This window comes from Anoplopoma fimbria, chromosome 3 (assembly GCF_027596085.1).
Source record: "Anoplopoma fimbria isolate UVic2021 breed Golden Eagle Sablefish chromosome 3, Afim_UVic_2022, whole genome shotgun sequence".
NCBI lineage: Eukaryota > Metazoa > Chordata > Actinopteri > Perciformes > Anoplopomatidae > Anoplopoma > Anoplopoma fimbria.
In genome coordinates this window covers 26,356,513-26,380,269 of record NC_072451.1, presented here as the reverse complement: position 1 = coordinate 26,380,269, position 23,757 = coordinate 26,356,513, and the positions used below count along the sequence as shown (strand labels likewise).

The 23,757-nt window shown below is 41.2% G+C and overlaps 1 protein-coding gene across 1 annotated transcript in view; it reads left to right on the top strand.

Moving 5' to 3' along the window:
- Positions 1-16,664, top strand: part of cacnb2b (calcium channel, voltage-dependent, beta 2b) — a 32,116-nt gene extending 15,452 nt beyond the window's left edge. Inside the window, exons 2-14 of the mRNA XM_054626619.1 lie at positions 3,859-3,924; positions 6,480-6,602; positions 6,751-6,890; positions 8,427-8,488; positions 8,617-8,642; positions 8,757-8,837; positions 9,011-9,069; positions 9,168-9,277; positions 10,222-10,230; positions 11,340-11,491; positions 12,359-12,454; positions 13,267-13,443; positions 15,900-16,664. Of these exons, the coding sequence (XP_054482594.1) occupies positions 3,859-3,924; positions 6,480-6,602; positions 6,751-6,890; positions 8,427-8,488; positions 8,617-8,642; positions 8,757-8,837; positions 9,011-9,069; positions 9,168-9,277; positions 10,222-10,230; positions 11,340-11,491; positions 12,359-12,454; positions 13,267-13,443; positions 15,900-16,664 (1,866 nt within the window). The remainder of the gene's footprint in view (positions 1-3,858; positions 3,925-6,479; positions 6,603-6,750; positions 6,891-8,426; positions 8,489-8,616; positions 8,643-8,756; positions 8,838-9,010; positions 9,070-9,167; positions 9,278-10,221; positions 10,231-11,339; positions 11,492-12,358; positions 12,455-13,266; positions 13,444-15,899) is intronic.
- Positions 16,665-23,757: the final 7,093 nt, after the last annotated feature.

Sequence of the window (23,757 nt, the reverse complement as noted above, 5' to 3'; positions counted from 1 at the left end):
CACTGGCCAGTGCGGAAAGAGCTGTGTAAACGCTTTTGAGTGGGAAAGGAGTCACCTTCAGGTAGCACACCAGAGAAAGTGGCTTTAGTTGTTCATCAACCCTCCCATCATCCTTATCCTTCACCTTCCTTTGCCCACGCTCCGAGCCACGTAATCACGCTAATGGGCCGGCGTGGCTCTCGCAGAAGGGGAAAGGAAGTAAGGAATGAAGGAAGTTAGGGGGATTGGAGAAGAGATGGAGATGGAAGAATGAATGAAGAAGTGGCCAAAGAGTTTGAATAAAAGACTGAATTAGACAAATATGGAGCCATATTGGACATTTTTTTTAAATAATGTAAAAAAAAGGAATAGATAAGAAATATTAAATACTGCACTGCAGTATAATAGCTTGGAGTTCTTATTGGTAATATTGTCCAATAAAGAGGATTTTTTCTCTAACTGAACTGAACTGTATCACTTGATATTCTTTTAATCACATAAGGTGCTCTGTCGAAAATAATTATAGGGTTGCAAATAATTATTATTTACAGATTTAAATAATACACCAGTTTGTCTGTACAGTGTCATAAAAATACTCACGCCTACTGGGGATTTAGTCTAACAATTGCTTGTTTTTGCAAACCATCAGTCCAAAAATATATATATTTTTAATATATCACAAACATTTCAGAAGCTGGAATCAGAGAATTTATTGGCTTTTTTTGCTTAAAAGATATTTAAATAATTGGTTTATATAGTTACAGATTATTCTTTGTTGATTGACTAGTCAATTAATCGATTTAGCTCTATTAATAGATATGAAGTACATAGCTCCAGCCAGATGCTTGGGAAAAATTACAAGACAGACATAAAAAAACATTGATGTGAAAAATAATATATTTGAAAGTATTATAATTAGTCTTGCTTGTTTGTAAAATACAGTCTAGGGTCACATTTTCTATAAACTGAAGCCTTTGGTTCCTGAGACAGCCGAACCATCACAAAAGCTACGATTTAAGCAATATTTAATCATATCTGAATGATGTGGACACAATATAATCTGTGACTTTTTCTTTGGGTACAAATTCAAATTAACGCTAATGCAGAACAAAATAAAAAGCCAGTTGATAATTCACAAAATACACATAATGTTTTACAGCTCTTCACCAGACATTTTTTAATTCACCTGCAGTAGAGCGCAACATTGTTTAATAATTCAGCGGGGGCGTTTTGTACCGTTGGCTGGGTGACATTGGCTTGCAGGAGAGGCGGGTGCTGAGCGAACAGATGTCTACACCAGCCGTGGGTAAACAGAGAGCCATGCCTGGTCATAATTCTGCCCCGCGGAGATTTCCTTCCTCCTCCTCTATTATTCCCTCCTCGTCATGTTGAAGTCTCTCCGCATCCTCCTGCTTCTGTAACTAATTCTCTCCGCTAATTACCAACACTATCCCACCACCTTATTAATACCTACGTCATGTCTTCATCCTTCCTGTGACACATTATTTGAGGCCTTACTTGCCTACAAGGTTATTTTCTTTCTGCTTTCTGAGCTATGGACCATTTCTATTTTGCTTCACAGTTGAACATTTATTGGGACATTTTGAGTTCAATTTGTAATTGAGCCATATGTTTTGTAATTGTTGTATCCAATGTGATGTTTTTACTTTTTGAATATGATATTAGGAACCAGTATGCTGCATTTTCTCCCACTGTAGTTTTCTCTCACAATAGCCCCTTTTTCCTTTCTTGTGTAATGCATGATATTGTTTTCTTTCTTTTAGCCTTTCTCTTTTTCTTTTAAATGTTTTCTCATGTATCCTCACTCCACTCTCTACTGGTACAGTCTCCTTTCCCCTCTCACCTCCCTTCCTGCAGCTCTCCCTCTGTCTTTCCACTTAAAGTAATTATCTAATACAAACTATTATAGCTGAGTATTTTTGAGTTGAAGATAGGTTCTTCATAACTTTTTTTGGCCTATAGTAATGACATGGTGTATAATCAAGTCATCGTCAAAGTCACTAGCGTCACACAGCGCATAGTTCAGTTTAATATTGTGTAAAATATCGTGGCCTTTAACAAAGTTTCATGTCATTAATATACACAGAATACCTCTATTATTGTTTACGACACTCTGAAAGTCACAGAGGCCTGAGAATCACCGTGTTAAAATGCACCAGACTGAGCAGACTGTCTACAGAGCTGATTCTTTGTGACTTTGGGATGCAAGTGTGTATCTTGAGTGCCAGATTGACGCAGAGGCCCGTGCTACCTCTTGGCTATGACACAGAGGGCGTTAATAATCATGTCTTTGAGGGGACAATCTAATGGTTGGGATACATGGAACATAAACCTCAGTGTCACAGGAACGATCTGCTTCAACACGTCGTGACGATTAAAGGCAGGAGGCTTTTGGGATACATAAAGTAAATGAGAGGCATGTGAACAGTGAGGAATTCAATCAGTGTTTGATTCCTGCAGTTTCATTTTCATAAGAGGTTGGAATCTATCCAAAACTGAACTGTGGAAAACCTACTGAGGATAATTAGACGCAATACAGAATACAGTTGACCCAAAAAGGGCGTGAACACCAATGCCTGCAGCAGCACGATGCTCCGTTAATTAACAAGCAGTCGTGTTCAAAAAGAGTCGCAATAGAGTAATGGTAATGTCCTCAGACCGAATGTAATTAAAAACATTTTTTTGTATATATGCTTCAAAGAGTACAGAAATATATAATAAACAATGTAATATCTGTGAATCATATTCCTTAAATATAAGTGGAGTAAGAAAGCTGTAAAACCTGAATACTTGGAACAAACATACACCATTATAGCTCCTCACATATATGAATTTAAAGCGACACTCCACCAGTTTTATTTTGGTTATTTTTATCAGAGAGGAGTACTACTCAGCCTGAAAGAACAGCTGAATAATGTTGTCTGTGATGAGCTTTGCCAAGTCTGAGGAAATGTACCTTTGGGCTTTGAGATTTGGGATTAAAAAGAAGAAAGCCTGCATTAGTACTACTAATAATAATATTAAACTTAATTTATGCAGCACCTTTTATAAATGTTTTACGGAGCTTGCATCTCATATAGTCGTTGATTGGGAATGGCATAGGCTGAGCTGCCAATTGTCTTATTAATACTGTGGAAATTAAGTTAAAAAGATGTGAGCATTTACCAGTGAGGGAGGGTCTAACTTAGGAAAGTCTAGCAAAGCAAAACCTTTCTCCACAGCACTGTGTCGGTGCTAAAGAGAGGTCTCACTTCACACATTATCATGTTGATATAGGTATAAGGAAACTATGACTAAAAGTCAACATGTCCAGTCTCTCCTGCATTCATTAATACATTTTCTGTCCCCAAACTTTATGGAAGTGCAATCATTTATTGCCTGTCGAAACTTTCTGCTTTCTCATCTGGCTTCTGATGTTTTGATGATGAATTTGGATCATAAAATATCTAATGAATTTAGGGTTTTAATATATAAGAAAGATTAGTTTTGTGTTTATTGCTTTTTTGAATTACACTTGTCTTGAAGAGGCAAGCGTTGGTTGTTTTAAAGATGTGATCTTTTGCATCAGATAATGTTTATATCTGACCTTGTGATGTATCGTGTGTTATCTGTTTTATGTAACTCAGTGTATCTCTGCCTCTCCTGGACAGGACACTTGAAAAATAGATATTCAATCCCAACATTTTATGAGAATGATGTGCTTAAGTGAGTTATGCTGATTTGACTTTAAAGCATATCGTTTGGGCTTATTTGGGTACTCCTTTTGATCTATTTTTTTTCTCATTTTTTTCAATCAACAAATAATTTTCCACGAGAATTGATTTAACTAATTGTCGTTACTCTCCGTCTCTCCTGCAGGGAGAGCGTCAGGACTCGGACGTCGTCGAGGAAAGAAACGCCCAGGTGCAGCTGGAGAAGGCCAAGGTACTTTCTCACTGTTGCATCATGGTAACATCACCTCCCGACCCAATGCGACCCTCACAGAGCAGCAGCTCTCAAGGACACGATTACATCACAGACAGCGAACACAGACACCAGGACATCGGATTAGCGGAGCAATATTCTGCTATTAAAATGAGTCATTGTGATCTTCATCCTTGTCTTCCCTTCAGACGCTTGATTTCTGGAGAAGGATAATAATGAAGGATATTGATTACTGCTGATTCAGTTCAAATTAATTCTGCATTATTAATTCTCTAGCCCACTGCTTTGTAGCAATGAAGAAATAACATATATTTCCACTGAAAGAAACCAGAATCTAAAAACAACATTCAACAGGAGAATTAAAGGAGTTCTTACGTGATAAATGTTTTTGCTTTAACAGCTGTAATGATATACAAGTACAATAATATGTCATCCAGTGTGCATGTAAGGTGAGGGGGAAGCAATTCATCTCATTTTACTGTTTTGGCATTTTAATGTTGTTTTTGTGTCCTGAAGATCCCTGAGATTTGGGAAATTTTAATTAACTTTAATGAAGAATAACATTGTGCAGCAGAAATCTTTCCTCTCTTATTTTTTTTAGGTCATCTTAAAACCCTTCAGATTTATATTGCAACCCCATTGGAGGGTCCAGGCCAGCAGGTTAGAAACCAGTACAATTTGAAATGAGAGAGAATGAAACTTCAGAAATTTATTTAATTCTTTCTGATCCATTAAACAAATGCCTCATACGCATTCATGGCTTGTTCGCATTCTACAGTTCATGGCTTGTTAACTCTTTCAGTTGGAGAAAAGGGGAATCCCCAGAAACATAATAATTCCAGAAATCCATTTTTATGCCTTAAAAAAACTAACAGCAAGTGCTGTTTTATTTGGGGCATAACAATTAATTTATATGTATCAACAAACTGAATTGGAATGAAAACCACTTTGGCTCTGACTTAAAGCAGCAATACATTGTGCTCTCTAAGCCACCTTATGTAATACTGTTATGTCATTTGCAATACAAAGAATTGACTGTATGTGAGAAACTCTCTGTGGAGTGCATTTCGGAGATAAGAAAGTCCTGCGAAAATCTAAAAGAACAGCAATTTGAAACCAAGTCAAGTGGAAGTATTGCACACCTGTTGCCAGATTGTCCCCGGCTCTGGCTTTCACTGTTGAGCGTGCTGGCTTTCATACTTACAGAGGGCGGAGTATGCACTGTTTTTCTCCGGCGACATAACCGCCATGAAGGTCATTACACAAATATATAAAAACATCAAAGCTGATATCTAACACTTCCCCTCTCTTTTCCTTTCAAGCAGCGCCTGCTGATAGGTGTCCCTGTTGAATATTGAATTAAATCTTCCCCCGTGGAGTTAATGCGCTGCCACTGGTGCTCTGTAATTAAAGCGACAAACACACTCGGCCCCTCGCCTGCTGACCCCATGACCTCTCCCACAGCCTCATCATTCCAAAGTGGAGTAATCAGCAGCTTGATCTGCGTGCCGCTGACATTTGACTCTGATATGATTACACCACCAACAGGCCCCGGACAGTAGGAAGCACATTGATGTTGTGAAGCAGAGAGGAAGATGCAGTTGGTGTTTTTCACAGCAAAGGACTTGAATTTAAATTTAAATTGAGCTTTTGTTATACAAAGAAAAGAAAAGGTGTAACTAATGACATTAAGGATGGCTCCCAGTAAACCGTGACAGTGTGACAGCATGAACAATACCAGGACTCTGAAACTGTAGCAGTGAAAAGTACTTGAGAAGGAAATCTAGAACAGATTAAAATACATTGAAATAAAATAATTAAAGTAAATAGAGCATAATGCGATACAAGTTCTAACTCTAACATATGTTGAAGGGATGTCAAAGATCAGACTATATTGTTAATTTACATGCTTCAACCCAAGGATGTTACAAGCTGGCTTCTGTATATCTGCAAGATATTTTGCTATATCTATCCAAAAACCTTCATAAGTAAACAGTTTTGCATTACTTATTAATCTCACTTAAATAAGTACTGTAAAGTCAAATGCTACAATTTATAAGCTGTTAACCTGCAGAGCTGTTTTGGCAGTAGGGAAAGCAACGATGCTACATAATGATTTAAAAATATCTTACATGTACATTTACAGAGGACTCACATGCGTGCACACCATAATAATATCCTATATTTATATGTCGGTAAAATAATGTTTAAAAGTTTTACAGCTTGTACATACTGAACTATATGCAAGTACACAAACCATTTATTCTCTCGTTAACAATCCCACGAATGCCTTAAAGGCACATTTGGGCAGATGACAGTGTTTAATGGTTCTGTGTGAACACATCAGTTCCAGTTCTCCTATAAAACATGAATTGTTCCTGGTTGTGAAATGTGTAAAATAATTATAACGTCTGTAATCAATCATTTAAATTGAGTAAAAAGATCAATTTGGTTTGTGTGAAACTGTGTAGGTGGGTGAAATGTAGGGATCATGGATGACTGTGACATCCATTAGGTGTAACATTTTGTTATGAACATGTGTTCTGTGTCCCCAGTACAAGCCTGTGGCATTTGCTGTACGTTGCAACTTCTCCTACACGCCAGCAGACGACGACAACGTTCCCGTGCCGGGCCAGGCCGTCACCTTTGAGGCCAGAGACTTCCTCCATGTCAAAGAGGTTGGAATCACACACACACACATTTCTGAATCAAATACAAGTGGGACATTAAATGTAATAAAGCAGTGAATAGAGTCATTAACATCATCAGTGTAAATGAATGTGAGCCAGGCCTTAAATGAACACATTTTTTCTTTTTGATAACCAGAAGTTTAACAATGAGTGGTGGATCGGCCGGCCGGTGAAGGAGGATGGTGTGGTGGGCTTCGTGCCCAGTCCAGTCAGTCTGGAAACCATTCTCATCAGGAGAGAAGTGCAGGCGAGGAAAGCTGCCAAGGCCTTAGCCAAGTACGTACAGCAAGTTTCTCTTTTCCACACTCTTCAACACAACAGAGTCACAAACCAACACACGAGCCCACGCTGCTTTGTGCTGACTTATCTTATTATCCTAGTAATAATAATCTTTATTGGTCCAGCACACATACAAACAATAAACATAATTACAAAGTGATTTACAGAGGATTATATGACATTTTGAGTATTCAGCTGATGCTCTTTCACAACCCAGGCAAACTACCTTTAGTCCAGAGAGGTGTAATCAGTGGGAAAGGGTCACACCAGGAGCTGTTTCGTTGACAGAAGCAAAACAAGCCTGGCGGGATCAAACCTGCCAAAGGCTGCACTGTGGCGAAACTCTCTATGCATTAGTGTACAAATGTAATGCACACAGTTAAGGACGAGTCATATCATTAATATCTATATAGTCAAAAATAAAATAAAAATTCCTCAAGGTGCTTTACAAAATTCAAAATCCATTTATTCGTCACGTGACTTCCACTTTGTGACGCCACTTCCTCAGTCAGTTTAACCCAAACCACGACCTGTCCTTAAACCTAACCAAGCTCACTGGTCGCTTTTGTTGCTGGACATTTGTAAGAAAATGCACAAAAAATAACAAAAAACTTTTCTTAAGATATCATGGAAACCATTATGTTAGGACACATTGAACAGTGAAACTGAGGCTTCTTGATGAGACGCTGTGACCCAACTGGTAATCCAGTCTTGAAGGATGAAAAACATAAATAGGAAAAAATATAAGAGCAGAACATTAAAAGGGAGGACAAGGACAGAAAATTGTCCTCAATGAGCATGTTAACAACAACGTTTGAAAGGATATGGAACTACTTTGATAAGAAGGAAGGTTTTCTTTTTGTTGAGTCAGTAGGTTGTTTTACTCTAATCAGTCTGGCAGGCAGGGAGATCCACTACAGACTGAGGGATTTTGACTTGACCCAGTTAGGCTGAAAGAAACTCATCCAGAGGATCTTGGAAATTTGGCTTTGGTGGCAACTGTGTGTGCTGATTCAATTCATGGGATTTACCCTCAAAGCTTTATATAGCTGTGTCTTGTATAAGTAGATATACAGTCTGTAGGCGCACGTTATTTCATAGCTTCTAGATACTAGTGCTCTATTTCAGCATGGATAATATATAGATAGATAACAACTTTATTAATCCCACACTGGGGAATATCAAATGTTACAGATGCTCAATAGTCAAAGAAGCGAGGTGTCAAAAAATACAAACATAGATAACAACATAGCTATGTACATATACACACTATTTGCAATTGAATGTGGTAATTGCATCTATGGTGTGTTGACTCGTACAAGAGAAAAAAATATATAAATGTATATATAAATAAAGATAATTGCACAGCATAGGGAAATGGCATAGGATAAGCTGTCAGGTTGTAAGTGTTGCGGTGATCACATTACATTATGTCATACTTGTGTAAAGTGAAGTTTTAATGACAAACATTTTGAGATTTTGTCTCTAAAAAAGAAAGATCTGAGCTCATTCAGGATTGTTCTCTCATTTCAGCAAAGCAGCCACTCAAGTAGCTCAAGACATGAACTCAAAGAAATACACTCCTCCATCCCAAGGTCAGTGTGCGTGCTATGCTATTTAAAAAAAATAAATTGTATCTATCTGTGTATATCTGTCTATTTGTGATGATTGGTGAGTTAACATTAAACACCTCTTCTCTTCTCTTGTTCTTCTGCACAAACAGCCAATCAGCAGGTGAAAAAGAAACCGGTAAGCAACCCAACGTTTTCTGTTGTTCTGTTGACATCTCTTGTATTAGAAAGAGCTTGCACCTCAAGCGACATGTTGCATGTGAATTAAACTCTTGCTTCTTTGTGGCTGCAGGGGGAGCAGGTGTCTATGTATGATGTAGTGCCTACGATGCGTCCTGTGGTTCTAATGGGACCATCGCTGAAGGGCTTAGAGGTGAGTCAGCCTCACACACTCTGTAATCTGAGTTTCTTTTGACTTGTGAAGGGTCTAAAATGTGGTAAACCCTGAGACAGCTAATATAGTATTTTAAATAAATATTGGTATTTGTGTTGAACTTGCAAAGAGGAGAATTTTATTTAAATTCCACGTTTCATGTGTTCTTCTAGGTTACAGATATGATGCAAAAAGCACTCTTTGACTATTTAAAACATCGATTTGAAGGCAGGTAAGTTCTGATTTAATTCCCCAGTGTCACACCTTTTCATGTGGAGATAAACACAATGAAACTGTGTAACAATCCCTGTTCCTCCGTCTCCTCCCCAGAATCACTATCACACGGGTCACAGCAGACATCTCTCTGGCTAAACGCTCCATTCTCAACAACCCCGGCAAAAAGGCCTTAATGGATCGGTCCAACACTCGCTCCAATTTAGGTAAACACGGCTTCTTCATCCCAAACTGGAGCCGTAATCGTAGCACATTATCTTTGGCACCACTTTTATCTTGTTTGGAGAGTAAGACGGTTAGGGTTTACCTCATCAGGACAATTCAGATAGCATCGGTAACAGAAAAATACACTAAATGAACTTCTAAAATAACCTCTTGTAATTGTCTTAGCTCTCTTGCACTCGTCGTGTTGTCCCTGGTGCCAAACCTCACCCACTTGCAACCCTAATTAGGGCTAAAACAAGCAACTGATACTATCTCACCCAGATCTGAAATGAATGTGTCAGACTTTCCCTTTTTCTTTGTCTGATTGAAACACTGTGCAGTGATGTTAATTTGCTGTATCGTCACTGCATTGGTGATCTTTTATTCAAAGCGATGATACTGTCAAAGATCACTGTATGCACTCTAATGAAGATCATAAGCAAAGTAGTTTGAAATTTAGGGAAATATGCTTGTTTTGTTTTCTTGCAGAGAGTGAGATGAGCAAATCCATACCACCCTTATGTTTGTGTGCAATCATGAAGCTGCAGCCAGTTAGCTTAGCTTAGCACAAAGACTTAAAACGAGTGAAAGCAACTAGCCTGGTTCTGTAAAAAGTTCAATAAAATATATAAATCAGCATGCCAGCACCTCTTAAGGTCACTAGTGAACAGGTTGTATCTTTGTGTAATCCAGGCTAGCTGTTTCCCCCTGTTCCCAGTCTTTATGCTAAGCTAAGCTAACCAGCTGCTGGCTGTATCTTCATATTTATCGTACAGATATGAGGGTGGCATCGACCTTTTAATCTAGTTCTTGCAAGAAAGGAAAGTTGATTTTTTTTTTGCTTAAAGCATATCATAGAAAACCCTTCCTTGCTTACAAAAACAACAGAAGGGGAATTTACTTGTTTTTTTCTACTCTTGTCTTTCTCATTGCTCTCTCATCCCAGATGCTGCCGGTATGTATGACTGAAAGCACTGGTAGTCCGTGTCTATCTGTCTGAATGCTCCACCTTACTTTCATTACCTCATCAGCACCATCATCTGTTCTCACACTGTTCACAACAAGCCGGTGTTTTCCCTGTTTATTGTTTTAGTGGGCTTACACTTTTACGTTTAAGATGGAATTCACTGTTTTGTTATTGATATTTGTCAGTACTTTAACATCCTAAATGACTGAAAACAGCCAGTGCGTCCTCCATGCTCTGCTTTCCTTTGCTCCCTCTAGTAGCCATTCTTTAAAATACTCTTACCTTGAGTGCAACACATCCTGTTTCTCTTAATGGATTGGATACCCAGGAAAATAAAAATACATCATTACCTGTATTAAAGTAGTCTCACTGAGTCGTCAGTTTTACATCATTGGTCGCATTAACAGTTTTTAATCTGTAAAAGGGTTTTGTGTCATGTGAGCGGCTCACAGGTATGTTTTTACTTGTTTTACAGTAGAAATAAGAATATGATATTACATTTTTTGAGTTGAATTGAGATGCAGAAAAAGGTTTGTTTAGTTACAAAACCATGTACGAATGCACTTTGTTGACAGAACAAGCTCTCCACAAGGTCCTGTTACTGTTTGTTCCAAAAATCTTGATTGTATCACGTTATCTTTTCTCAGTAGAAGTTCCACACCATCCACACTAAATGGACCTTGTGGGGAGATTTGGTTTTACTGACTTTTAATATCAAAACAAACCGCCGGTTTGGCAGGTCTAACCTTCAAAATAAAATATTTCATTTTCTATCCTCATTTCTGCATCTTGATTAAATAAAATATAGACAGATATGAAAAAAAATGATATTTAAAAATGTCCCACACCAGCTCTGGTAATGCAAATACATATGAAATCATTCAAAATTGCACACTATGGCATTTTAAAAAGAACATTTTTAATAGTTTATCATAAATGTGGTTAATTAGAACTCAAAGATATGTGATAGGTTAGTGATAGGAAAAATCTATCTGTAAGTTCAAAAGTTAAATGTTAAAAAGGAAAAAAGAATGCACAATTGATTTTGTTTCCTGGATCTCAGGTGTCAGTCATGTTTTTCCTCTCTGCTCTTGCAGCCCAGATCCAGGGGGAAGTGGAGCGTATCTTTGAGCTCGCCCGCAGCCTCCAGCTGGTGGTTCTAGATGCAGACACAATCAACCACCCAATCCAGGTGTCCAAGACCTCCCTGGCACCGATCCTGGTCTACGTCAAGATCTCCTCACCAAAGGTAAGCTTCACCAGAGACCTGCACCTACTGATCCTCAGTTTTCTCAGTATTTTGTATACTGTTATACAAAATGTTGACCCTGTTAAATGCAAACAGCCACCCTTACCAGTGGCGTGCAGTCGCCCCCTTGTGGCCCAATTGTTGAAAAACACGTGCTAAAGTGCCCTCTCAGGAGCCAAAACGCGTATTAAAGGGGCCCCTTGGGAGCCAAAACGCGTGCTAAACTGCCCTCAAGTGTCCTTTCGGGAACCAAAACGTGTGCTAAACTGCCCCCTTTGAAGCCAAAACGCGTGCTAGAGTGCCCTCAAGTGCCCTCTCAGGAGCCAAAACGCGTGCTAAACTGCCCTCAAGTGTCCTTTCGGGAACCAAAACACGTGCTAAAGGGTTCCCTTGGGAACCAAACCGCGTGCTAGAGTGCCCTCAAGTGTTCCTTTGGGAGCCAAAACGCGTGCTAAACTGCCCTCAAGTGCTCTCTCGGGCACCAAAACACGTGCTAAAGGGCCCCCTTGGGAGCCAAAACGCGTGCTAGAGTTCCCTCAAGTGTCCCTTTGGAAACCAAAACGCGTGCTAAACTGCCCTCCAGTGCCCTCTCGGGTGCCAAAACACAGTTCTCTTGAATGCTGATCCTAACAGCAAACTAATCTGAGTAGTCTGTCTAGTTAGTCTGTTTTAAGGCTATATAATGTGTCATTTGTATAACATATAAAACGTGTCTAAAGTGCCCTCTTCAGTGGTGAGAACGCGCTATATGTGCCCTTTTTTTCTCTTTCCGCCCCTGCCCTTCAAAAAGTCTGTGCACGCCACTGACCCTTACCTTTTGTTTTTCTTTCTCTGCTTCTTTTTTCTCCCTCATTCTCCTCACTGTAGGTGTTGACGAGACTGATCAAGACTAGAGGGAAGTCACAGACCAAGCATCTTAACGTTCAGCTGGTGGCAGCAGACAAACTCGCCCAGTGCCCTCCGGTGAGTGCCATCTAGTGGCCAACGTGTGAAAGTGGTGCAGTGGGAGCTACCGTTCAGTAATGCTGCATTTTATGTTGAATAGATGAATGACAAGATGGATTGTTACCATGTCTCTTATATTAGATATTTCAATTGTTTCACAGACTAAATTCAGACACAACATTTGGCTTTGCCTCCGTAGTCAGAGTTTTACTGTAGTTCACTGGTAATAACTATTCAGGAATTGGACAAAAAAAACAATACTGAGTTTGGTGCAAACTGGAAACACACTGGTGGCCCTTTGACTATTATACAGGGCCATTAGCACCATTGATGACAGTGACATCATGTCCTCAGTATTTCTTGTGTATTGCCGTTTTTTCACAATTTAAAAACTCACATGTGATGGGTATTTTTCAGGCTGAATTCAGTACTTTTAGACTCTGTGTGTTTGAAATATACTGCTATTAGGCAAACAGAAAATAAATGTAAAAAGTGCTAAAACAGCATTTAGACCTTATTTTTGGAAATAAAACTGAATAAAAATAACTTAAAAGCTGACAGAGTGAAAACATATATAACAAAAAAGCTTTTCATGTCAGTGTTCACATAGTTCCTTTTTTTTTTGTTTTGATGACCCTATTCCTTACACCTATTTATTTAAATCTCATTGCAAGAGTTTTATTTTTAAAAGCCCACCCACACTCATGCCACATTATCAGTGATGTCACAGATTACACTTTAAACTACTGTCTTAGTTAGAGGATAGTCATTTGTTTGTTTCCTGCTGTCGATCTTTTCTTTATTCCTGTCCTACTCTCATTTTCTTATAGGAAATGTTTGACGTCATCTTAGATGAGAACCAGCTCACTGATGCCTGTGAGCACGTTGCTGATTATCTGGAGTCTTACTGGAGAGCCACTCATCCACCAGAGATGGAGCCTGCCAACGCACTTGTGGCCCAGCTGGCCGGGAATACACTGCCCACCAGTCCTTCAGCAATACCGCCGGTACATGAAACACAGACACATTTATAGCACACGACGACTAAGTAAACAATAAAGTTATAGGATTTAATATCATTTGCAAACATCTCATTCCACTCATCTCCTCCGTACAGACAGTCTGCTGAATGTGGAAAAAAAACCTTTGCATAGTAAATTATTAGCTCAGCAGGAATGTAAATTGTGTCTAGATGGAGGAAATGCACAGTGTGCTGCGTCTTTACTTGTTTCCATTTGTTCATCTAACACTTTCATTCCATTTCTCCTCATCCTACTCCTCTGGGAAGTTGAAGAAATGAGATAGGTCTGCCTCTGGTGAGTGAGATACCTTCAAATTCTGCTGTAGCTGAGTTTTAGCCGCAGTAATAGAGATGAGTTAGAGTAGCATCCTTTTAGAAGTTAACTAGAAAATATGTGTATGTCAGTGTTGTAGTCATGACCACCTAAACCGAGATCAAGTCAGGACCAAGACTCAGAGTGTATAGAGACTGAGACAAGACTAAGACTTTAAGGGATGGAGACCATGTCAAGACCAAAACCAGTGGGAGTCCCACAGTGTATGACAAACATGGTCAACTATCCCACAAAACACCCACAGAAAACAAATGTAGATTCCCTTTATTGCCATATATACTATGTATGTGTGTATGCACAAGTGTACCACCATAAATGTCTTGATATAATAATCAAAAGGCATTGCATAGGTGACTTTTCTGTGTGTGGATTTTCCTTGGTGATAACAAATACATCAGACAATGTTCAGTAAATCTAGTGATAACCTTGCTGATTACCAGTAGCATGACTTTAAAGTGGCAAATAAATATGCTATCTTTAACCTCCCCACATGTTGATAGCAATCCGTTTCAGCCATAGTTTGCTAACATGATGCATGAAATGTGTGTGAGAAACAATAGAATACAACACTAACGTATGATACACAAAGTGTCCCAGACCATCAAGGGGTAGCACAGCACAAGAATAAAGAAGCCCCCTCGCAATAGTAATGGTAGCATGCATGAAATTCCTGCTGTTTGCAAAATATACCAGACACTAGATGTATGTCAGATAAAACGTGTCTTTAGAGGTTAGATTCCTGCAGTGTATATGGGTCAATCATCACTGTAAAGTACAAGTATTCTTTTTCCGCCACAGACAAAATCTCTCAACTGCAAGTAAAGTTTCCATTTTAGGATTTTTAACATTTTACACCCATTACCTTTTTTATTTCTCGTTTATGGCATAAAAATAACTTGATGATGCGTCTTGGAAACCTTGAAATTACAGTCAAATACTAAAAATGGAAATGAATAAGAATACCTGATCCCTTACCTGTTTTAGTTACAATTCTACAGCTTTTAGATTATTTCTTCTTATTTTTTTAAGTAAATTATCTTATCCTGTAATTTGGGATTAACTGTTGGTTAACTAACTTGCAATTATCATTAATGTTTTGACATTCTATACATAAAATAATTCATCAAGTAATCATGAAAAGTTAAAGTTAAAACCGGATCAATTCACTTAACTGAATAAACAGTAGTTGCAGCAGCAGCAGCAGCTGTGAAACAGATGTAAAGAATCCTGAGGCAGCAAGTGTGTCTGTCTCCATGTGAGAGGTCCCATTTTAAAATTATCATCCAAAAATATTCAAATTACCTGAGAGAGTCAGCTGCCTCCCTAACACCATCTCAGTGTGTATGTTTGAGTTTGTGCATATGGAATTGCAAATACAGAACATTAAGTGTATAGGTGCAGACATTTTGGCTGCTTTGAATCACATTCTAACATACGAGTCATACTAAGTATGATGTAAAATGAAGTATGGATTGCGTTCCACTTACATTGTATGTCAATTTTGTGAACTTGAGAAATGTTGGGATGTATACTAGATTAGCAAGAATTTTGAGATTTCTGGACACATACAACCGCATCAAAATACATTGGGGCCCTAAGACCAATGACCGACTGAGAGGCAAACGGTTAAAATAAATAACCGGTTGGATAAAAAATAATAACGAATGATGGTGAGCGGCTTTAAGGTACAGCTCACATATATATCATATACTGTAGAAAACATATTTAACACTAGATTTAATGATCTGATTTGCCTTGAAATAATACTGTAAAATATAAAGTGGAACAGGTAATTTGGATTTACAGTTGTGATGAACAATATTCATTATTAGCAGTAGCTCAGACTGGTGATGTCACAATCAATGCAGTCATGTGACACAGAGAAGATGTATTGCTTGAGTATACTCGAGTGGGAACAGTCTAAACCTTATTCGTTAAGGTAGTATGTGGTATCGATTGAGTATGTAGTATGCAGTATTTTGGTATGTGATTTTAACCACAGCCATAGGCTTTGGGCACAGTATGTTTTTTGTCTTAGAGCAAACCTTCTTCATATCATGTCTTTCATGTGCATGTGTGTGACATTACGTTGCATTTTCTTGTCCCAGGATGGGCAGAAAAACAAGAAGTCCGCTGCCCCCAAGAGGAAGGGTTCCCGGGAGAACCATCTAGACCAGGAGCAACCGTCGGCCCCGGCACAGGAGCAGAGGGCTGAGGAGGGCCAAAGAGAGGAAGAGGAGCAGCTCCTGAGGACTGAGCCAAAGAGACCCCAGCACAGCCACCAGCATCACCATCACCACCACCACCACCGCCGGATGGAGCATAACAGCCACACCCAGCACAACGAAACATCCGGCGGCACGGAAGTGCGGTCAAGCCGGGATCACAGCCAGAGGCTTCCACGCAGGCACCTGGAGGTGGAGGATGTGGCGGGGGAGGACGGGGAGGAGACACGCTATAACCACCGAGGTCATAACCACCACCATCATAACAGCAACCACCACCAACACCATCCCCACCACCAACAACAGCAACATCACCGTGGGAACAGCCATTCACACGACGGGGAAAACTATGAGCAGGAGCACAATGAACGCAACCGTCAGCATAGGCATCACCAGCATATTCCAGCACGGACACATCACACAGATCACTATCCTGCACACAATCATCACAATTACCACGGCAGAGACCGAGACAGAGACAGAGACAGAGATAAAGACAAAGACAGAGAAAGAGATAAAGACAGAGACAGGGACCGGGACAGAGAAAGACACAAGGACAGGGAAAGAGACAGAGCTAGAGACAGAGATAGGGATCGAGGTAGAGATAGAGATGCACGACAATGGCACAGGGACTCCTATATACACTAGTGACTGTTCCTTTTTGTGGGTTGGTGCATTGTTTTATGCTGCTCCAGTTATAATGCACTAATGGATGGGGCAGGATGTGTTATCTTTGTGGACAATGTTTCTCCTAATATTGTTTGACATTTGTTTAATTTTACCCTCTTCCGCTCTTATAGACTTTGTTATTCTTTCACTTGTTTTTTGTCCGTCTTATTTTCACCCACTTCATTGAGTAAAATCAAAATAAATAATAAATGCAACCCATGTTCTTATGCACAATGTCTTAAAAAGTTTTTTATTTTATTTTGCATTTGTCCCGCTAAATTTTCGGAAGCCAGGAACAGTTGAGGTTGCAATGATTTAATTTCATCCATTATCTCAAGATCACAAGTTAGTTTTATTTGTTATCACGGGTTGGTTTGATTGTGATAACAGAATAATTATGTTATAGTGTTAAGCTTTTATTGTGTTGATTAAACTTAATGATTATTTTGGAGGATATAGTTTGTAAGCTGTTGAATTGTATTTCATACTGACAGGTGATACTGTAGTTTATTCTACCTTCATTGATATGAATAGGTTCCAATAAAAATTGAACATTATAACTTTAATTACTGTAGGATTTATTGCAGAACTGTTGTATTAGATTGCATCAGTTTTAGCTAGGTTTACCTAAACTGAAGTTTCTTTTCCTCAAGATAGCCAATTTTTTTTCCAATTTATTCATCAGTCGACTGATTTTCTAAATAACTGACTAATCATTCATTCATAACTTTTCCTAGCAAAAATGAACAAACATTATCGGTAAGATCACATGTAAGATTTGAAAAAAAGCATTTAAAGATGTAACCATGGCTTATCCACTACTTTTGACACTATATGGTTAAATTATTAAGCAAGAAAGTAATCTGTAGTTTTATTGATAATGAAAATAATCATTCGTTGTTGCCCAAAACAGTTTTACAAAAGAAAACTTCTCATTTTTCCCCCCGACACAATGTAATAGTGAACTTGTGATCTTGATTTAACGGGTTTAAATAAAATAATTGACAACAACTGTTCTCAGCTAATAATAAGTCGCTACAATTAATGCATATTATGATTATTATATTATTTAGTTTTACAAGGTTACACAATGTTTGTTTAACTTGGTGTATCTTAAAAAGCCAACAATTTATTTTAAACATGGGTAAGGAAAGTCAAACTATTTTTCTACACAATTCTAAAGGGAAGTCATTATTTTCTTCCTACTTTTCTAAATGGTGTTCAAGTATATCTATTGACTTGCATTTGCTCTGTCTGGAAGCATGGAAAATCTTACCTGTGCTATATGCCGGATACTCTATGCATCTTCTTGTGATGAAATATATTGCTTGAATACAATCTCTATGCATTTGTACATACTTCATAATTGCCTTGTTAGGTAGGCTAAATGTAAGGAGAACCAGAGAGCCAGTTGCACTGGTTGGTAGAACTTGACCTACTGTATATGGTTGCTTTGAGGTGACAAGACTGAAATGACTCTGGTCCTTTCAAAATTATTTGTTTTGGTTATTTTAGTTTTGTACAGCTTTCAGGAGTTCATTTTGACAAATATGCATTCTAAAATCATTAAAATGTAAAACAAAGAATGTGTTATTTGACATTTTATTCGGAGATGTCAGCACCTCCCTCACTTATTACGCTCCAGAATTAACGTGTAGCATACACCACTTTAATGTTGCAGCTGGTTTAAGTGTGGCACATTTGTATTTCTTTATATAAGCTACTGCCGATTAACTTGTGAATTTTCCCTTGTGGATATATAGAGTCTTAATCCATAATAAAACATCATCATTTATTTTATTGATTACATTTTGTATTACTAATCTGAATCTGGAAAGTAATTAGTAAGTATATGTAATGTAGTTAAAAGTAGGCTATAAAACCTTTGCCTATAATATGTAGCAGAGTTAAAGTATAAAGTAGCAGAAATAGTATAACTACACTAGAATTGTACTTAAGTAGTCCTACAGAAACCTGAGTGTGTATTAAGCAAACTTCTAACTTTCTTCCAGCAAGCAAATAGTCTTAGCGTATTTGCAAAATCTTGAATTATTCCCTCAGTTCAATATTTTCCTCAATAAACATGTCAAGAAAGTCAAGTAAAAGACCCTCGTTAATGCGTTGCTATGTCAATGCCTTCCCCACTTCTCACTGGGTTTCCTTAGCTAAATGTTTGAAACTCCCTATTAGGATTTCATTAAACTTCAATGTACCAACACATTGGCAACTAAGAAGATCTTAGCTATATATTAATGAGAATAAATATGAAACTAAATTTGAATCATATCTTCTAAACTGAAATTGACATCAAACACTATTACTAAGCTTGTTCACAAGATACTTATCTATAGAGGGCTAACATTTCTTTCTACAATCAACACTTGAAATGATGAAGGCACTTGCAAATGACAAGGTAGTACAAAATGTCAACCATACTTTGGTGTTTCATTTTTTACCTCTTTACTTAAGATTTCATTAAACGTTTTTTTTTTCTTTTTACAAAAAGTACCAAAACACTGGCAACAAGGAAGATCTTGGGTAGATAATAATGAGAATAAATATGAAACAAAATTTAAATCATACCCCTTAAACTAAAAAGAAATCTGGTTTGAATTGAAATCAAACACTTTTACAAAGCTTGTTTACAAGACGTTTATCTATAGAGGGAACCATAAAGGGGGCTGCACGGTGGTGTAGTGGTTAGCACTGTCGCCTCACAGCAATTCCCGGGCTGGACAACCTTCTGTGTGGAGTTTGCATGTTCTCCCCGTGTCAGCGTGGGTTCTCTCCGGGTTCTCCGGCTTCCTCCCACAGTCCAAAGACATGCAGGTTAGGTTAATTGATGACTCTGAAATTGCCCATCGGTGTGAATGTGAGTGTGAGTGGTTGTCTGTCTCTATGTGTCAGCCCTGTGATAGGCTGGCGACCTGTCCAGGTGAACCCTGCCTTCGCCCATTGACAGCTGGGATCGGCTCCAGCACCCCCGCGACCCTTAACTGGATAAGCGGTTACGGAAGATGGATGGATGGATGGATGGGAACCATAAAGTGCATCTTTGGATGGCTGGGAAAAACAACACTGAATGGAAATACATTTATTGATTGTTGACTGTGCGTGACCTGTGAAAGGTCTGTTGGTTGCTTGTGAGTAGTGAAGATAGTAAAGCTGTGTTGAGAGTAAAAAGCTTTATCAAGTGACCAGAACGTTGTAGCTTATTTTAACCTAAAAGTGGCCATTTCACAGTAGTTTATGAAACAGATTTCTTTGTGCATAAATATATATATATATATATATATATATATATATCTCATCTCATCTCATCTTTCGTCCGCTTATCCGGGGTCGGGTCGCGGGGGAGCAGCTCAAGCAGGGGGCCCCAGACTTCCCTTTCCCGGGCCACATTGACCAACTCTGACGGGGGATCCCGAGGCGTTCCCAGGCCAGTGTTGAGATATAATCTCTCCACCTAGTCCTGGGTCTTCCCCGAGGTCTCCTCCCCACTGGACGTGCCTGAAACACCTCCCAAGGAAGGCGCCCAGTGGGCATCCTTGCCAGATGCCCGAACCACCTCAGCTGACTCCTTTCTAAGTAAAGGAGCAGCGGCTCTAATCCGAGTTCCTCACGGATGGCTGAGCTTCTCACCCTATCCCTAAGGGAGACGCCAGCCACCCTTCTGAGAAAACTCATCTCGGCCGCTTGTACCCGCGATCTCGTCCTTTCGGTCATCACCCAGCCCTCATGACCATAGGTGAGGATAGGAACGAAGATCGACCGGTAGATCGAGAGCTTTGCCTTGCGGCTCAGCTCTCTTTTCGTTACAACGGTGCGGTAAAGCGAACGCAATACCGCCCCCGCTGCTCCGATTCTCCGGCCAATCTCACGCTCCATAGTACCCTCACTCGCGAACAAGACCCCGAGGTACTTGAACTCCTTCACTTGGGCTAAGGACTCATTTCCTACCCGGAGTAAGCAATCCATCGGTTTCCTGCTAAGAGTCATGGCCTCAGATTTAGCGGTGCTGATCCTCATCCCAGCCGCTTCACACTCGGCCGCCAGCCGATCCAGTGAGTGCTGAAGGTCACAGGCCGATGATCCAATGAGGACCACATCATCTGCAAAAAGCAGTGACGAGATCCTCAGACCACCGAACTGCAACCCCTCCCCACCACGACTACGCCTCGATATCCTGTCCATGTATATCACAAACAGGATTGGTGACAAGGCGCAGCCCTGGCGGAGACCAGCACCCACTGAGAACGAAACTGACTGGCTGCCGAGGACGCGAACACAGCTCTCGCTTTGGGAGTACAGGGATTGGGATGGCCCTGAGGATAGACCCCCTTACCCCATACTCCCGCAGCACCTCCCACAGTTTCTCCCGGGGGACCCGGTCATACGCCTTCTCCAGATCCACAAAACACATGTAGACCGGATGGGCATACTCCCAGGCCCCCTCCAGGATCCTTGCGAGAGTGAAGAGCTGGTCCGTAGTTCCACGTCCGGGGCGAAAACCGCATTGTTCCTCTTCAATCTGAGGTTCGACGATCGGCCGAACCCTCCTTTCCAGCACCTTGGAGTAGACTTTACCAGGGAGGCTGAGAAGTGTGATACCCCGGTAATTGGCACACACTCTCTGGTCCCCCTTTTTGAACAGGGGAACCACCACCCCGGTTTGCCACTCCTTTGGCACTGTACCCGAGTCCCACGCGATGTTGAATAGGCGTGTCAACCATGACAGCCCCTCAACACCCAGAGCCTTTAGCATTTCTGGCTGGATCTCATCAATCCCTGGGGCTTTGCCACTGCGGAGATGTTTGACTACCTCAGTGACCTCCACCAGGGAAATTGACGACGAAACACCATCAACCTCGAGCTCTGCCTCCAACATAGAGGGCGTGTTATTCGGATTCAGGAGTTCCTCAAAGTGTTCCTTCCAACGTCCGACGACCTCCTCAGTTGAGGTCAACAGAGTCCCATCCTTACTGTACACAGCTTGGATGGTTCCCCGTTTCCCCCTCCTGAGGTGCCGGATAGTCTTCCAGAAACACTTTGGTGCCGACCGAAAGTCCTTCTCCATGGCCTCTCCGAACTTCTCCCACACCCGCTGCTTCGCCTCCGACACGGCAGCAGCTGCAGCCCTTCGGGCCTGTCGGTACCCTGCAACCGAGTCAGGAGTCCTCCAGGATATCATATCCCGGAAGGCCTCCTTCTTCAATCGGACGGCTTCCCTGACCACCGGTGTCCACCACGGTGTCCGAGGGTTACCGCCCCTTGAGGAGCCTAAGACCCTGAGGCCACAGCTAGCCACCGCAGCTTCAGCAATGGAGGCTTTGAACACCGCCCACTCCGGCTCAATGCCCCCAACCTCCACAGGAATGCCAGAAAAACTCCGCCGGAGGTGTGAGTTGAAGATACCTAGGACGGGGGCCTCCTCCAGACGTTCCCAGTTCACCCGCACTACTCGTTTGGGCTTACCAGGTCTATCCGGAAATTTCCCCCATTCCCTGATCCAACTCACAACCAGATGGTGGTCGGTTGACAGTTCCGCCCCTCTCTTTACCCGAGTGTCCAAAACATGCGGCCTCAGATCAGATGACACGATCACAAAATCGATCATTGATCTTCGGCCTAGGGTACTCTGGTACCAGGTACACTTATGAGCACCCTTATGTTCGAACATGGTGTTTGTTATGGATAATCCATGACTAGCACAGAAGTCCAATAACAAACGACCGCTCGGGTTTAGATCAGGGAGGCCGTTCCTCCCCACCACGCCTCTCCAGGTGTCTCCATCGTTGCCCACGTGGGCGTTGAAGTCACCCAGCAGAACTACGGAGTCCCCTACTGGAGCCCCATACAGGACTCCATTCAGGGTCTCCAAGAAGGCCGAGTACTCTGAGCTGCTGTTTGGTGCATACGCACAAACAACAGTCAGAGTTTTCCCCCCTACAACCCTAAGGCGCAGGGAGGCGACCCTCTCGTCTACCGGGGTAAACTCCAACACCGCGGCGCTCAGCCGGGGATTTATGAGTATCCCCACACCCGCCCGGCGCCTCACGCCCTTGGCAACTCCGGAGAAGAATAGAGTCCAACCCTTATCCAGGAGTACGGTACCAGAGCTGAGACTGTGCGTGGAGGTAAGCCCCACCAGATCTAACTGATAGCGCTCCACCTCCCTCACAAGCTCCGGTTCCTTTCCCCACAGCGAGGTGACGTTCCACGTCCCCAGAGCCAGCTTCTGCCGCCCGGGTCTGGTCCGTCGAGACCCCTGACCTTCGCTGCCACCCATGTGGCTGCGCACCCGACCCCAACGGGTCTTCCCACAGGTGGTGGGCCCATGGGATGAAGAGAGGGGGTGCCACGTAGTTTGTTCGGGCTGTGCCCGACCGGGCTCCGTGGCAAACCCGGCCACCAGGCGCTCGCCATCGAGCCCTCCGTCTGGGCCTGGCTCCAGACGGGGCCCCGGGCTTCCTCCGGGCCGGGTCACATCTCCTCTTCTTGCGTTATTCATTGAGGATTTTTGAACCATTCTTAGTCTGGCCCCTCACCTGAGACCACTCTGCCATGAGAGACCCTACCAGGAGCACAAGGCTCCAGACAACACAGCCCTCAGGTTCACAGGGACACGCAAACCTCTCCACCACGATAAGGTGACGGTTCAATCCAAGCTAGTAAGATTGCTGTTTTGACATTTACTTAAAAGGGACCAAGGTTTCTATTTAGACATGAGACAGGCAACAGGCATTTGCCATCAGATCAAGCCTGTATGTAAAGAGATGCATGTATGAAAGGGGCCTGCAGTGAAAAAGGCCTTTTATACAATAAAATGTTGCATTGGTTCCTTATGTTATGCTGTGAATGTTGAATTACATGATATCAATGCAGGGTCAGTTTGAAGTTGGAACTGTTGTTGTTGCATAGTAGCACTGCAGTGCAGTTTTTAATTGTGTTTTGACTTTTTGTATTCATTAGTATACATGGGGAAAGTTTGGGTCCATGATTCTTTGGCATTTAGTACTCCACTCAAAATTATACTTGTCACTAGAGCTGCCGTGATTAGTAGACATACTCA